General features: G+C 35.2%; 2 protein-coding genes across 19 annotated transcripts in view; one reads left to right on the forward strand and one right to left on the reverse strand.

Moving 5' to 3' along the window:
• LOC123557227 (protocadherin-9-like) overlaps positions 1-6,892 on the forward strand; it is a 78,447-nt gene extending 71,555 nt beyond the window's left edge. For 15 of the 18 annotated variants that reach the window (XM_053543524.1, XM_053543526.1, XM_053543523.1 and 12 more), the window contains 2 exons: positions 3,389-3,536; positions 3,894-6,892. In XM_053543524.1, the coding sequence (XP_053399499.1) occupies positions 3,389-3,536; positions 3,894-4,048 (303 nt within the window). In that variant the 3' untranslated portion in view covers positions 4,049-6,892. Of the gene's footprint in view, positions 1-1,909; positions 1,934-2,687; positions 2,758-3,388; positions 3,537-3,893 lie in introns of those variants that run through there. The other 3 variants (XM_053543540.1, XM_053543539.1, XM_053543541.1) reach the window with 3 other exon arrangements.
• A 4,161-nt stretch (positions 6,893-11,053) lies between these two features.
• On the reverse strand, positions 11,054-14,073 carry LOC123559017 (uncharacterized). Its single transcript, XM_053544869.1, has 4 exons — positions 13,897-14,073; positions 12,899-13,028; positions 12,190-12,365; positions 11,054-11,303 (listed from the first exon to the last, which is right to left on the reverse strand). The coding sequence occupies exons 2-4, from the start codon at positions 13,010-13,012 to the stop codon at positions 11,264-11,266; spliced, it is 330 nt and encodes a 109-aa protein (XP_053400844.1). The 5' UTR covers positions 13,013-13,028; positions 13,897-14,073; the 3' UTR covers positions 11,054-11,263.
• Positions 14,074-15,753: the final 1,680 nt, after the last annotated feature.

Consider the following 15,753-nt stretch of genomic DNA (forward strand, 5'->3'; position numbering starts at 1 on the left):
TAGTGTGCAACTATTTAGACTCTGAAATGAAACGAGGTTGTCAGTTGTCTTTGAAGTAGTGAACTGTATTATAAGGAAAACATCTTTTTATGGTTTTGATTTACTGGGAATAAAGAAGAGACCATTTATATATCTAAAAAAACAGAATAGATTTTAGAGCATAGGTCTTTTTCATGGTCATTTTATAGGATGTATGAGTATTGTCGTTTTTCATCTGTTCTGTATACATTTAATGTACATTCATAAGCGTAGCTGAATTTCATCTGTTCAGTATAACAGGTCTCTTTTATTTTTTGTTCCATTTGGAGAATTACAACTGATTTATCTTCGGAAAAACTTCAATAATTTGATCAGCTGTAACATTCTCACCAGACCTTGGTTCTGTCTGCTTTTTACACTGTCCAAAGCACCAGGATTTATTGACATTAATTATGGAATACTGTCATCATTGAAGCACTCCCTGATTCCATTGCTGAGATAATCGGTCAGTAAATATTATCTAACAGATAATCTGATTGGTCAATAATTGATTTATTTTTGTTTGTAATTCCGGCCACTTCACAGGAAAGCGTAATGGAGACAATGTTTTGTTAGGGCTGATTTTACACAAAAGGTGTTGGTCCTGTAAACAGACTAAATTTTGTTTTCATACAGAAGTGAAAATATTTAACAAAAATAGAGAATAAACCACTTTTGTTAATTTTATTGACAGAGTAGCCAAAATTTAAGTGATTTAGTGATTATGGCATAATCTTAGATGATCGAAATTTAATTGAAAACTGGATAATTTCTTGTAAGAAAAATAGCTGATTTGAGGTTTTTTTTTTCTAGTTTTTGTGTTAAGCCATAGTCTAGACTGGTTCTATTTACGGGCAAATATAAAACCCATTGCAAGGAGTAAAACTTAATCAAGATAAAATAAAAGAAGAAGTTTACAGTTTTGTTTGCTTTTAACTGATAAGGAATGGCTTAGGAGTTTGATAGATAGGCCTTATATTGCTTGTTTGTAGAGAAAAACAAATAATGTCCGCACTTAAATTGTCAGATCGTACCACATTACAGGAAACGTATTGAGGTTTAACGTAATCAATTACAAGCTTTTTTTTGTCGATTCGCAAGACATTTGAGAACGAAAAACGTAATTGCAAACATTTAAAATTTAATAAATCAGTTGGACAAAACAGAAAGCCAACATATGTTGCAGTTGTTCAGTTTGTTTTTTATCATTGCACAAAAAAGAAGAAAATGTTGTTCGCGGCATCTGGCTGATGAAAACAGAAGGAAAAAATCCAAAAAGAAAAAAATAAGATAGTTTGGACTTTCGTCTAGCTCGTGTGTAGAAACTTAATTTATGGAAAACAGGAAAGATTGCATTTAAGGATGTTTTGTTGGTTAAAACTGAAACCAAAACTGAAAAAATACCATTTTCCAATCAAAAGTAAAGCTCAGCTTGAAGCGGGCAGGATAGAAAATCTTTATAAAGTTCCTTGAATTTTTGTATCAATTTTGTCAGTTTCGAGAAGTAATAAATGAAATGAAATTAAACATAAGCGTACTTTTCCGTTTTTTGATCTCATATAAATAAGGACATTGAAATTCACAAACAAGTTACATAAATCATTAAAAGTGTTGATTTCAGTTTTTATTCGGAAAACTTTATGACATATAAATATAGGCATTCACTTGTAATTATCTAGCTATTACGGTTCGGCAGTATATCGTCAAACATAAAATGAGATGTTAAAGTCATTCAGAATCTCTAATTATCGAAGGCAGCCATTAAGTTTATCTGCATCACCTAATTTATTATAAAACGCAAATAACTCATTGGTTGTAAAGTTTGTTACGTTTCCTGACTTTATTTCATTAATTTATAACCAGTAACATTTACATTACTTTAATTTTAAAGAGGATCGAAGAATTAAGCCGCTAGGTAATGACAAAGTGTAAATTTATGTGTTATGTGCCTTTTTTTCTCTTTTTGCTTAATTAGACACGTCTTTGGGTACATCTGAAAGAAAAAAAAATAACATACATGTATTTAACTAAGTGTGCTTTCAGTTGTTTTTCGTCTTTGTTTAATCGTTTTTTTAGAAGATGATATTTAAATTACATGATTGTGTTTGTTGGTGGTGGCGTATTTCTTGAAGTTTCAACTTTAACCTTATATATTTAGCATAAAAATGGCGAAATTGAACTTTTGCCTGATCCACCTGAGGTCTCGTTAAATATTAACAATCTGCTATAGATACCTTGGTCATTAGTATGTCATAGACAATTGACCGTCACCTACAGCAAATTGTCCCGATTTCAAAAGACACATTAATTGCTTCAGTCATATTGAATTTCGAAAAATTGACCAGTGCGTTAAAAGTCAAATTTGAATTAAGATTTTTAAGGTCAAATGACTTGTTGATTTGTGGAGAAAGTGAACGTTTCTGTCTCAAATATGAAAAAAAAAAAATGTGTAAACAGATTTATGAGGCCGAAGTTCTTTTTGATAGTTTCGTCTGTGTGTTGGTTGGGTTTTTCTAATTGAACAGTTTTTGTCTCTTGTTTCTGCATAACTGCTTATTTCATGTATGTGTTTAATACGTCCCTATACGTACCGTAGCTCTAGTTTGACCCTTTGATTGAAATTGATTAAAACGTAATAAACTAAATACATTTTTAACGCTTCTCTATAGGAAGGTTACTGGACATTTCCACGCAGAACAATGTCTACAAAGGCATCTGTTTCATCAACATATATATCAGGTACCAACACACTTAAGGGCTGGGATTTTTTCAGTGTTGTGCACATGAAATTCGTGCGAGTTTTCATTGTTGTAGGTAGGGGTAAAACTGTGCACATGGTCTTATGGTTTTTCTTCTCTGTGTGTATATCTGTTACACCTGTATATTTGTTTTTGTTGAATAGTAACAGAAAAAAAGTCCGGTTGAAACATTTTTCCCCTTTTGGAGTATATACACTATATATGTTATTTTATTTATTTATTTATTTGGGTTTTACGGCGCACAAACACAGTATAGGTTATATGGCGCCAAACAGGACTACAAATTTGATATGTTATTACCATTATTATAGAAGTATGTTATTACAGTTATTATAAAAGTTGCAGAAATTCTGCTGAACCTATCTCTTACTCTTTTATCAAATATGAGTTCTTTGCATATGAGCAATTGTTTAAATAAGTAGCACAAGGTAATTACAGTTTTTGTGCTTTTCTTAAAAATGTCTATGATTTTATTTACATCTGTAAATTACAAAATAGGGTAACTGCCTACTAGCACAAGGTGTTTTGAAGATTGTTGATAAATTGTGGAGGGATTTCAGATTTTGTTTATGCACTGTTTGAAGCTTCTTTTTTTTTTCACGCTTTCACAGCCGGCGAGGACATTTATTGGATTGACGAAACGCCACAATCTGGACGACTCTCACAGCGAGAGTTCAGGGGAGACCACTACGAGCGACTCGGGACGTGGCGGGAGTGAGGAAGACATCCGTAGCAGTATGACAATCTCACACGACACAGGTAGCAGCAATATTGTATATCAAAGGGAAACAACTCCAACAAATCCACAATATATTTTATACAGAGTTACTTGCAATTTTCAAGCACAATTTTATGCACAGTGTTTTGCTTCATGATTTGTAACTTTTCTGAGTGGAGTGTAAAGCAATGTTTTGTACATGGGTGACAGTACTTTAAAATTTCTTTCCAGTTTATATGGTTAGCATTTTTAATAGCAAAAATTTACTTTAAATTTCCCTGTTTAAAATGCAAATTTAATGATTTGAAATCTTTTTTTATAGGATTCAGTATTTATATTGTATTGAATTCATTTGAAATCATAGATTTTCATTTATAATTATTTCTTTATTGTTACAGATGAGTCACGGAGTCCAAACATGTCAACCTCGCATCCGTTCTACACATCGGACAATCGTCAACCCACATTTTCGTCTTTCCATGGAAACAATGTACATAAGACTGGTCCTATATTATCATCATTTTTAAAACAAAACAAAAAGACAGCAAAATGATGAAGCACATAAAACTCATATCCTATGAACGATTTATCAAATCCACATAGGAATAACTTATACAGTCAGTATAGACATCCGGGTGAAATAAACGTTCCTCCGCCTGCCATAAACGTAAACAATGGACAGGGTATGAAATCAGTGCAAAATAAAATGGATTTCGATCCATTATTACACTCTTCTAAACAATCGAATCTTAATTTCGGAAATTCATTCGAAAATGAAAGTATAACGGGACGATCTCAGGATGACGATAATACGACTACGACGTCGGGAAGTTATACAATAAATGATATACAGGACGATATATTAGAGTCAGAAACCAAAGATATGTTCTATAAGCCGGATACTTTCGTGTGATAATTCCTTAATTGTGCTATAATTGACTTATAATATTCAGACTTGTGTGGTATGTGATATTATTTCCTAACAGGGTTAGTGAATTTGTAAAACTTGTAATAATTGAATGGCAGCTTGACTTCAGCTTGAAACTGTGTGTGCTAAAATGGCTGTGCGATTCTAATACAAAAATGGAATTCACTTGATACAGTCAGATTTGAATGGGCATCAGTGAAACAGTCTGTGGAATGTTGTTGAGGCTGACTTAGATGGATTCAAGGCTATAATACTTGAATATGGAGACCAGTCTTGGAATTTAGCTGTTTCATTGGTCAATTTCAAGACTGAACTCAAAATCAACCAGTCATATGCTAGAGTTGTGAGACTGGTTTTCTAAGTCAGTTTTTAAAGCCTGGAGCAAGGTAGTGGGACAAGAAAACTATTCATGGTGAACAGTTACGTCAAAAACTGCCCCTGAGATTTTTATAGTGTGACAGTTAATTGGCATAAAGACTGTTCTATGATTTCAGTTCCATCTTCTGTATATCATTCTAATTAGATAAATTCTTATACAGAACAATCATATATTTGTGTGAAAAGTGATAAACTCTGTATATAATCTGGTTTGCATACTGTTTTGCATCAGTTGAAACAAACACACCCTCATGTACCAAATGTAACTTTATTTGAGCAATGGTTTTATTTCACATGTAGTATAAATGAATATTTGATGTGTTCTAAATTGTGTTCTTGCCATATTTTCTGAAAATATTTGTTGTTTTTTTTTCAATGAAACTCAAATCTTTAAATTGTTAAAATTATGGTTTTTGTCATGTTAAATTGTCCACACAATTAGTAATTTAGTGAGGAGAGCCTATAATCTCGTTACTAGAGAAATAAAAGTGAAATTAGTCATTATCAGATCTATACAAAATTGTTCTTATCTACTGGTTTTTAACAATTTCCCATTGGGTTTTTCAACATAATAAATTATATAATATGATCAAACCTGTATTAAACAGTCCACAGTGTGAATGCTTAACAGTTAATGTGATATGCAAGAAGTGCTATTGAAGCAACAAAGTTTATAAAAAAAAAAATGTCAAAATTTTAGAAAATGATGTAAAGTGTAGAATATTTCTTGTAAATTTCTCATTTTCATTATTTTGAGTCATCACATGAAAATTGTCCATGTGCTTGACACTTTGGTTAAGTTAAGATTCATTTTGATATTATGCTTCACATATTATTCAGTTTTATCTACATTCAAATCTGTTCCGAGAGACCATATTGTAAAATACTAGTAGCTTTTTTTTCTCCAGATTTAATTACTCAAGGGAAAGACCTCCTGCAATAAGAAACGTTTTTCTGGCTGTCCCAAACATGGTCTTTACATACAAGTTTGACTGTATAAGTTTTGTCTTCTAATGTTGTATGGCATGTCTAAAATCAAAATAATATGTGTGCCAATCTCCCAATATGTTTATATATGTGTATGTTTTTGATGGCCAAGAGAACTAATTTGTTTATGAAACTGATCTCATTTAGAGGGTTTTGGTCTTGATACTGACTGAATGGCGAACAGTGCAGATCATGGTCAGACTGCACGGATGTGCAGGCTGATCTTGATACGTACTGGCCGCAAAGGCAGAATCAATCGTGTCCAGCGTAAAGGTTAAATTGTTAGGTTTGCAAAAATCCAGTGTGCTACTAAAGCTTATGGGTATAAGATTATGGTATAATTGCCTACCAGGTATATATATTCATCAGTAAGCCTATTAGCATGCTTCGGATGTTGTATAAAAAGTGCTATGGCAGTAAAACAAGCTAAACAAGGAAGTAAAGAGTAAAATCTAAACTCAGAATACTGATATCTAAATCAGACTAAATGGAAAAGTGTCCTAACCCACTGAATTTAAAGAAGTAACAGCAATTTCCCATTAAAACCCTCAAATTTTGTATATTTGCCTTTAGCTTTGGCCTTAAATTAATTAATAAATGATATTCAAATATGGTAGCAAAACTATTGTTTGCTAGCACTGTTAAATTTTAGTTCGGTTTAAGACCTTAGTTTGTACTGGAGTGTTTTATTTATAAATGAGTTGTGCCATGAGAAAACCAACATAGTGGCTTTGCGACCGGCATGGATCCAGACCAGCCTGCGCATCCGCGCAGTCTGGTCAGGATCCATGCTGTTCGCTTTTAAAGCCTATGGCAATTAGAGAAACCGTTAGCGAACAGCATGGATCCTGACCAGACTGCGCTGATGGGCAAGCTGGTCTGGATCCATGCTGGTCGCAAAGCCACTATGTTGGTTTTTCCATGGCGGGGCTCAAATGTATGATTTTGTTGTTTTTGTTGTGTAATATATTGTATAGATTGTCATCATGTTGTATATTATTCAGGGATCATGAATTCCATAAAATTGTGAACGAAATTATATATATTTATATTAAAAAAAAATCAAAATGAAGAATACAAAAACCAATAAAATGTATGAAATTATTTATGTATTTTGTTAACTTTGTACCAACGCACCTATTGATTAATGCCCACTTCTAAGTAGAGAGGATGGATTGAATAACTGGGGAAGCTTAGGCCTACAGTATGATCAAACTTTATAGATGGCTGAATGTGATCAGTGGATGAACCCTATGGCTTCATGGTCAAGGTTACAGTGAACTTGTGATTGGAAACAGTTTTCAGTCAATAATATAAGAATGCTTAACCCTACAACCATCAAACTTCGTAGGATGGTTGCCTGGAGACTGAAAAAAGTTTTGTAATTAATAACAAAAGAATGCTTTGACCTGCTGGTGTCATATGTGTAGGATGACTGCCTATGGTCAGTAAATGACCCATACTGCTCTGGGGTCAGTATGTCAAAGGTCAAGGTCATATAGTGACCACAAAGCTGAAGATTGTTTCTGAAAAGTGAGATGGGAATTCTTGGTCATATTGATGTAAAACTTAACAGGATAATTGTGGTCAGTGTATGACCTTATAGTTTTAGGGGTCAGTACATCAAAAATTAAGGTCATAGTGAAATCTCGAAACTGAAAACAGTTTCTAAATCAGTAACTAAAGAAATATTGGACCAAACTTAATATGATTACCTTTCCTTGTTGTTAAGGGTCAAGGTCACATGACATCAAGACTAAAAATAATTTCAGACCAACAACCAGAGAATTCTTGTTTCATTTGCTTTCAAACTGCATAGGATGATTGTCCGTGGGACAGAGATGACCCTGATTGCTTTTGGATCTATAGGTCAAAGATCAGGGTCACTCTGACCTTGAGACTGGAAATGATTCTGATCAATATATGAGCCGTGTCATGAGAAAACCAACATAGTGGGTTTGCGACCAGCATGGATCCAGACCAGCCTGCGCATCCGTGCAGTCTGGTCAGGATCCATGCTGTTCACTTTCAAAACCTATAGCAATTAGAGAAGTCGGTAGCGAGCAGTATGGATCCTGACCAGACTGCGCAGATGCGCAGGCTGGTCTGGATCCATGCTGGTCGCAAACCCACTACGTTGGTTTTCTCATGACATGGCTCATATAGGGAATGCTTCGATGTACAGCTGTCATACTTTACAGGATGCGATTCTCTGGTCAGTAACCACACACTACTTTGTTAAGGTCAAGGTCGCAGCGTACTTTAGACTGAAAAGATGATAAAATCTTGTGCAAGTTTGATACTGGGTCAGATCAGAATAATACATCTATATATAGATATACATTGCATATGCATTTTGATTTAGGAGATGCTATATTATACTATTATACACTTTATTACCTTCATTTCTTTGCCAGTCCCATTAATATCTAAGCGGAATTTTTAAAACAGTAAGGTCTCGGTTGTTAAATCGGAACATGTGTTCTTGAGATATGTGCCTTTTTAGCTCACCTGTCACGTAGTGAAAAGGTGAGCTTTTGTGATCACCCTTCGTCTGTCGTCCGTCCGTCCACAATTTCTTGTGAACACGATAGAGACAGCATTTTGCAATTGATTTTAATCAAAATTGCACACAACTTGTATTGGCATAATATCACGGTTCCTTTCGAAAACTGGCCAGATGCCGTCATTGGTTCCAGAGTTATGGCAGTTTGCTATTTTTGGCTTGTGAACACGACAGAGACCACATCTTGCAATCAATTTTAATCAAACTTGCATACAACTTGTATTGGCATAATATCTCTGTTCCTTTTGAAAACTAGCAAGATTTTTTAATGGGTTCCAGAGTTATGGCACCTGAAAGGGCCAAAATTTGCTATTTTTAGCTTGTGAACACGATGGAGACCACATTTTGCAATCAGTTTAAATCCAACTTGCACATAACTTGTACTGGCATAATATCTTGGTTCCTTTCGAAAACTTACCAGATCCCATCATTGGTTCTAAAGTTATGGCTCCTGAAAGGGCCAAAATTTGCTATTTTTGGCTTGTGAACACAATAGAGACCACATTTTGTAATCAATTGTAGTCAAACTTGCACCCAAATTGTATAGGCATAATACCCCATTCCCATTGGAAAACTGGCCAGATCCTTTCATGGGTTCCAGAGTTATGGCCCCTTAAAGGGCCGAAAGTTGCTATTTTAGCTTTTGCAACCATATAGAGACTTCATTTATGGTTTCATTTGATACAAACTTGGAAAATATCTTTAACAACAATAGATTTTGGATTTCATGATGAATCCATCAGAACCAATCTTGGGTTCCGGAATTACGGCCCCTGATTGACCCCTGAAAGAGACAAAATTTGTTCATTTTTACTTTGTGAACACGATAGAAGTGACATCTTACATTTGATTTTAACCACACTTACTTACAACTTAAGTCACTATAAGATCTTGGTTCCTTTCGAAAACCAGCTGGATTCCATAATGGGTTCTAGAGTTACTGCCCCTGAAAGGGGCCAAATTTTCTCTTCTGACCCCTTCAGTCATGTAGAGGTTTCATTTATGCATTGATTGGAAGAAACTTGCACAGAATGTTTATCTTGATAATCTCTAGGCCAAGTTTGAAACTGGGTCAGGTGGGGTCAAAAACTAGGTCACCAGGTCAAATCAAAGGAAAATCTTGTTAACACGCTAGAGGCCACATGTATGATCCTATCTTCATGAAACTTGGCGAGAAAGTTTATCTTAATGATTCCTAGGCCAAATTCAAAACTGGGTCATGTGGGGTCAAAAACTAGGTCACGATGCAAACCGAAAGAAAAGCTTGTTAACACTCTAGAAGCCACATTTTTTATGACATTAAGAATGTTTATCTTGGTGATTCTTAGGCCAAGTTTAACAGGTGAACGATATAGGGTCATCATGACCCTCTTGTTATACCGTTTCACCTTTTTAATACTCTAACATCTTTGTTTATTTACCAATACTACCAAGACTTAGAAAGCTTTTTCCCACATAGAAAGGTGAACGGTGGTCTAATTGATGAGGTGTCAGCTGCTCAACCCGGGGTCGTGGGTTCGAGCCCCACTCGATCACGACCACGCCTTCTCATATGACACCAGTACTGGTTTTTCCAGGAAGCGGACTCGAGAGTGGTCCAAATAAACTTGAAGCTTTCATCACAATCGAGCTAAAATAAATTAGTATAAACTAAATCTTTTCAGTTTGTATTTAGGGCCATGCAGGGCCATTTAATCCAAATTTACGTACCCTTGAATTAGCAAAAAATGCGATCTTTCATCAGACATCATTTCTTCACTGATGTCATTCCTATTTTCAGATTAGCGATACAGGCCTACAATAACCCTATTGTCTTGTATAACTTAAAATGTTGCTTTACGTTGAAACAATACTTTATTTATGACAGGTGTTTTAAAGGTCTTGCAAAGGCACTATTAAAGTCCTTGCACATTTACTTGAAAAGCTTTTCATACAGATGAGTTGCTGTTGTTTTTGAGCAGGGATTATAATATGAGCCGTGCCATGGGAAAACCAACATAGTAGCTTTGCGACCAGCATGGATCCAGACCAGCCTGCGCATCTGCGCAGTCTGGTCAGGATCCATGCTGTTCGCTAACGGTTTCTCTAACTGCCATAGGCTTTAAAAGCGAACAGCATGGATCCTGACCAGACTGCGCGGATGCACAGGCTGGTCTGGATCCATGCTGGTCGCAAAGCCACTATGTTGGTTTTCTCATGACACGGCTCATATATCCGAACACTGCTCTAAAGACTAGAACTAATTCTACAGAGACCCGAGAAGTCGTGTGTAACCGAAAGGCAAACGAGCGCTCATAAGCAATGTTTTGCCATGTCCTGCAGAAGTATATATATAGCAGTTTGGAACGAATACTTAAACACATTTTTTCTTGGACACATTTCAGAAAACAAGCGTTTTCTTACTTATATGTTCAGTAATTGAGCTTTGCTAATAAACAAGCATTTTGGAATTTTCAAGACCAACTTTTCTCCCGGCGTAGGTTCCGGAAACGCCAGAAAAACTTGTTGGAAATATAGCGTTGCTGTTGCGCAGTTTGACGTTGCAGCAAACGAAAGATAAAATGTTGAAAAAGTACTGTTCCCCTGTTTAAGAATTTCAGAGACAAATACAGGTATCAATTTTACTATTTCTGAACGTTACGAGTGAAAAGCTGTACCAATGGCTTTATCTAGGCAACAAAAGAAAATGACACAGGAAATGTTGATATACATGTAATTAAATTCACACATAATGTAGCATTGAATATATTTATATAAAAATCGTAATTTATACAGCTATGGCAGTTAGAAAAAGAACACTCAGTATAAATAATTATAATTAGTCTAGTCTTTTTTTGCACTACGGGAGACAATCCCGGAGACTTTAGATCAATGGTCCAGTCATGGTTGCTCCCCTTCTCCGCAGAACATCACGTGCATCTCCTTGTATCGAAGAACAAGACAAGAACTCTGCAATGGGACAACAAGAATTCCATTGTTTTAATACAAACATAATAGTGATTTACTTTGATAATGAGAAAAAAAAATTGATGTCCACTTCGCGGGCTCAAATTCATAATATTTTCTTAAGAATGCAACATGTTGTACATGGTATTTTTAAGACTTCAAAAGTTCTGTTTTATTTATTCTGATAATAATTATTGAAAATTTATTAAAAGAATTATTATCCAATGATACAAGTAGAAATTAGCGTTTTTTTCTCTCGCTTAATGTGTGAACCTTGAATCTGTTGCCCCTGTGATTCAGTTTCGTGCGCAACAGAGATGCGTATACGTACAATATCTCACATGGCGCTTGTTATTTAACTAGATGATAAAAAATATTTATTATTTAGATAATAGGGGAACACTGAAATAACTTTTGTCCCTTATTATCAAACTATAGCCCTTGACCTATCGGCCTCGGGCAACAGTTCGAAAGTCGTCCTCGCAACCTCGCAACTCGCTTTGGCTTTCCCCAAACACCTATGAGATAACTTTATGATGTTACAACCAAAGAGCAGAAATGCCTGAATACAGTATACCTTACAGTTTTTTTACTAGCTACCCACTGTAAATAGCTTTTTGCTATTGTAACTGCAACGGCATGGTTTCTGTGATTTTCAATGATGTATGAAATAACAAATAAAAAAAGTACACGAGCAGTGAAACACCGCTCGCTCGAATATCGATGAACTGTGGCACTAGAGCTGTTTCGAGCAACCCATATGATCCTCGGTCATTTTCCCTTATACTGTATATTCTTTTTCTGGATCGCTCGAAACCATTACTGTAAAATATTGCTCATCTCCTTGCGACTCTGAGCGATCGAGGTTTTACTGTATGTATATCTGTACCTGTCTTTAGCAATATCCAGTTCACCATGTATGAAATCGGCGATTTCCTCGGCAACACTCTTTTTGGTACATTTGGTGACCTTGTCCGAGTTATGATGGATATCAATATTCATGGCGTTTTCAAAGCTACCACCTCGGAGCAATGTAACATTGGTGTGAAGTTCGAGAATAACGTTCTGTAAGAATAAAATATGCCTCCGTGTTATATGGTCCGAGTGCGGGAGGCCGTAGGTTCGTTCCACGGTCGCATAATACCGATACCAAAAGACGTGAAAAATGTTACCTTGGCACTCAGTATAAAAAGGGAAAGTGGTTGTCTTTTCTGTATCCTTGTAGTGACATTCACATGAATAGAGTGATTATATAAATTGCAGAATTTGTTTCACAACTGGCCGAAAACTAAAGCCTATGGCAAGCCAAGATGTTTTGGCTGATGTGCCTTTCGGTATTATTAATATAACATTAAACTCCATTATGTAGAATTTAGTGAATCTGCATTTTTACACTATTTTCGGTTCAGCAATATAAAACTCCAAAAAAAAAAATCAATAAAGAAACATTTGTCAAATAAAAATGTTCTGTTATCCGATCAGTATCATCAGTCCGGAAATGCAGAACTATAAAACGCCATAACATTCTATGAGATAGATTTCTATATATTAAAAAGGCGGCGATAACAGGAATGATTTGAAAAATGTATCATTATTACCTCTTTGCAAATTTTAAACTCCTTTGAAAGGTAGTCGGAGAAGGACTTTAGAAAGTTTTCCGGACACTTTGTCGGTGTCATATTTGTCCGGATTACAGCCGCAAACCTCGTCATTTTCTTTACCTTTTACCTAAAATACGTCTTTTAAATATATATTTATACGTATAAATAAATATTCTTTAAAAGATAATGGCTTGTATTTCATAAATTTATACGAAATGTTGACAGTAAACAAAATCCGTACTGCACCAGGCGAAAAATTAATGCCTGTGTCTGCACTACTTTCATTGCTGTGAGTGACTCTGTAAATAAATAGTTCTTTATTTTAGAAACATTTTTAGCTGCTTATGGCTAAAATGATAACACGTGACATATAATAGATATAGATAACAGAGTCATTATGATAGTGGATGTATTCAGCTCGCGTGGATTTACACTCTGCGCTTGGGCGTCTGAGTTAGGTCTGCCAAAATTAAGTGGAATCGAATAAGCAACCTAAGCTTTAGCAAATGTGAACCCTTATCATGCTGGACACGATTGATTCTGCCTTTGCGACCAGTGTAGACCATGATCAGACTGCACGGATCTGCAATGTTCGCCATTCAGACAGTAGGCCTATCTTTTTGATAAGCACCCCTTTTAACCGCTAATGCTACTGTCCAAATTAAAAGATGGACTAGTTCATTATAGAAATTTAGCAAGGCTAGGTACGACGTATGTACTGTTGCAGCAGTGAGTTAAATTTATGTTTTTCTGTGAAAGACTGGAGTATAATATTCGCATCGACGTAAAATGTACTCGTCAACCAGTAAAGATTTGTGCTTCTTTAAAAAAATCATATCTACTGTGTGTCTTATAAATATTTCTTACAAGAAATGCGCACGTCCTGCCGCTGGTAAAGTAAAAAAAAAACAACAGTTGCACAAGCATCAAACAAAATCTAAAGAGACGCCGGAAGAAAAAATACACAAAATAACAAGTAAATAATAGAAGCTAACCTTTTTTCAGCTCGTCTGAATCCAATTTCGCTTATTTGCTTTTGAGTTGAAGCTATTTGGGCATTAAAAAGCGTTCTTCCTTTATACGTATTTGGGTGAGATATCAAAAGAAAAAAAATCGAACTGTTTACAAATTGAAATAGTCTCGGTGATATAAACATCTCCATTTGGCACAGACTTCGATTTAATATAAATTCGATCATGTTTAATGAATAAATTATCTACGCATTTATCAATGCAAAATCTTGAATTTAAGCTTATATATGTTCAGGTATATCAAACTATTCAATAATATGCATTCTTCGGTGCATTTTACATTCTTTTAAGTGCAATATGTACTCTTATGCAAGCTGCCATCACTCTGGGATAGTACATTGTCTATTTTTGTTATTAAATTTCAAAGCGTGAAATGTAAATAATTAAAAACTACATGTAGATTTATTCTGGATTTTGTATTTAAACGGTGCTCATATTTATAATGTTGTAAAAATAGCGTGATTGTAAGACAAGATTACATAAGGTTACACTTGCGTTTAAAGAACATAAAATGCAGTAAAGATTATTTCTTATTATTATGATAATCAAAATTATTTTTTTACATAAAGTATCGGTAAAGTAGCACAATAAAATTATTTATGATTAAGAAATGACACAGGTTTGACACCATTTTCCGAACCGTACTATGCCGACAAAGACAAAAACTCAATGAAAATAAAATTGAGCCGTGCCATGGGAAATCCAACATAGTGGGTTTGCGACCAGCATGGATCCAGACTAGCCTGCACATCCGCGCAGTCTGGTCAGGATCCATGCTGTTCGCTTTCAAAACCTATAGCAATTAGAGAAACTGTTAGCGAACAGCATGGATCCTGACCAGACTGCGCGGATGCGCAGGCTGGTCTGGATCCATGCTGGTCGCAAACCCACTATGTTGGTTTTCTCATGGCACGGCTCAATTACAATGTCAAGTGATACAAAGCAACTATGGATCTATCAATACCAGTTATACATTTTCTCATATATACATCTCAAACTCTGTAAATCAACATAAGAGGGAAGACTTTCGCCTGTTGACGAATTTGATTGGCAAGAAAATGGGCCTAATAAGAAAGCTGAAAATAACCTCTGTTGTCATGCACAATGAACTTTATTTTGAAGCATTTCTTTTTCATCTGGTTGAAAGAATAATTTATCAAAGTAGAAATCACAGATATTTGATATCAAAATAAACTATGATGATGCCCTTCTAAACCATGGAATAAGTTTTATGTCGTGCATATTTCGCTTCAAATGCATATAATCGCACCATGCATGCAACTTTCATCTTATAATATCTACTCAGTTATTTAGCTGTACGTATTCTTACAATTCTTTCGTATTCTGTACATATACGAATTATTTTTGGTCCATACCCCTGAATTTCTTGTGCTTTTATGGAATTTGCCGACCCATACCACATTACGACACATTGCGGATTTGGGCATCATCTGTACCAACCATTCATCAAAATGTAAGTGCATGTACCTGAAGAATTCGGTATTTATTGTCAACAGGTTCTAATAAGCATTACTAGGTTAGTTTTCTGTCTAACCTACATTGTAGTCAGCAGCATGTTTATTATGCTTATAAGTGTGAAAGGTACGGTGTTCTGTTTGGACCATCGATATTTTTATTTCTAAACCACATATCTCGAAAGTCGAAATGATGAAAGTCGAAAACACGATAGCGAAAGTCGAAATCACGATGGTGAAAACTTTAACTACGAAGGTGAAAGTTAAAATCACCAAATCATCATCGTGGTTTCGACTTTCACCATCGTGGTTTCGACTTTCATCATCGTGGTTTCGACTTTCACCA

Source organism: Mercenaria mercenaria, chromosome 5 (assembly GCF_021730395.1).
Source record: "Mercenaria mercenaria strain notata chromosome 5, MADL_Memer_1, whole genome shotgun sequence".
NCBI lineage: Eukaryota > Metazoa > Mollusca > Bivalvia > Venerida > Veneridae > Mercenaria > Mercenaria mercenaria.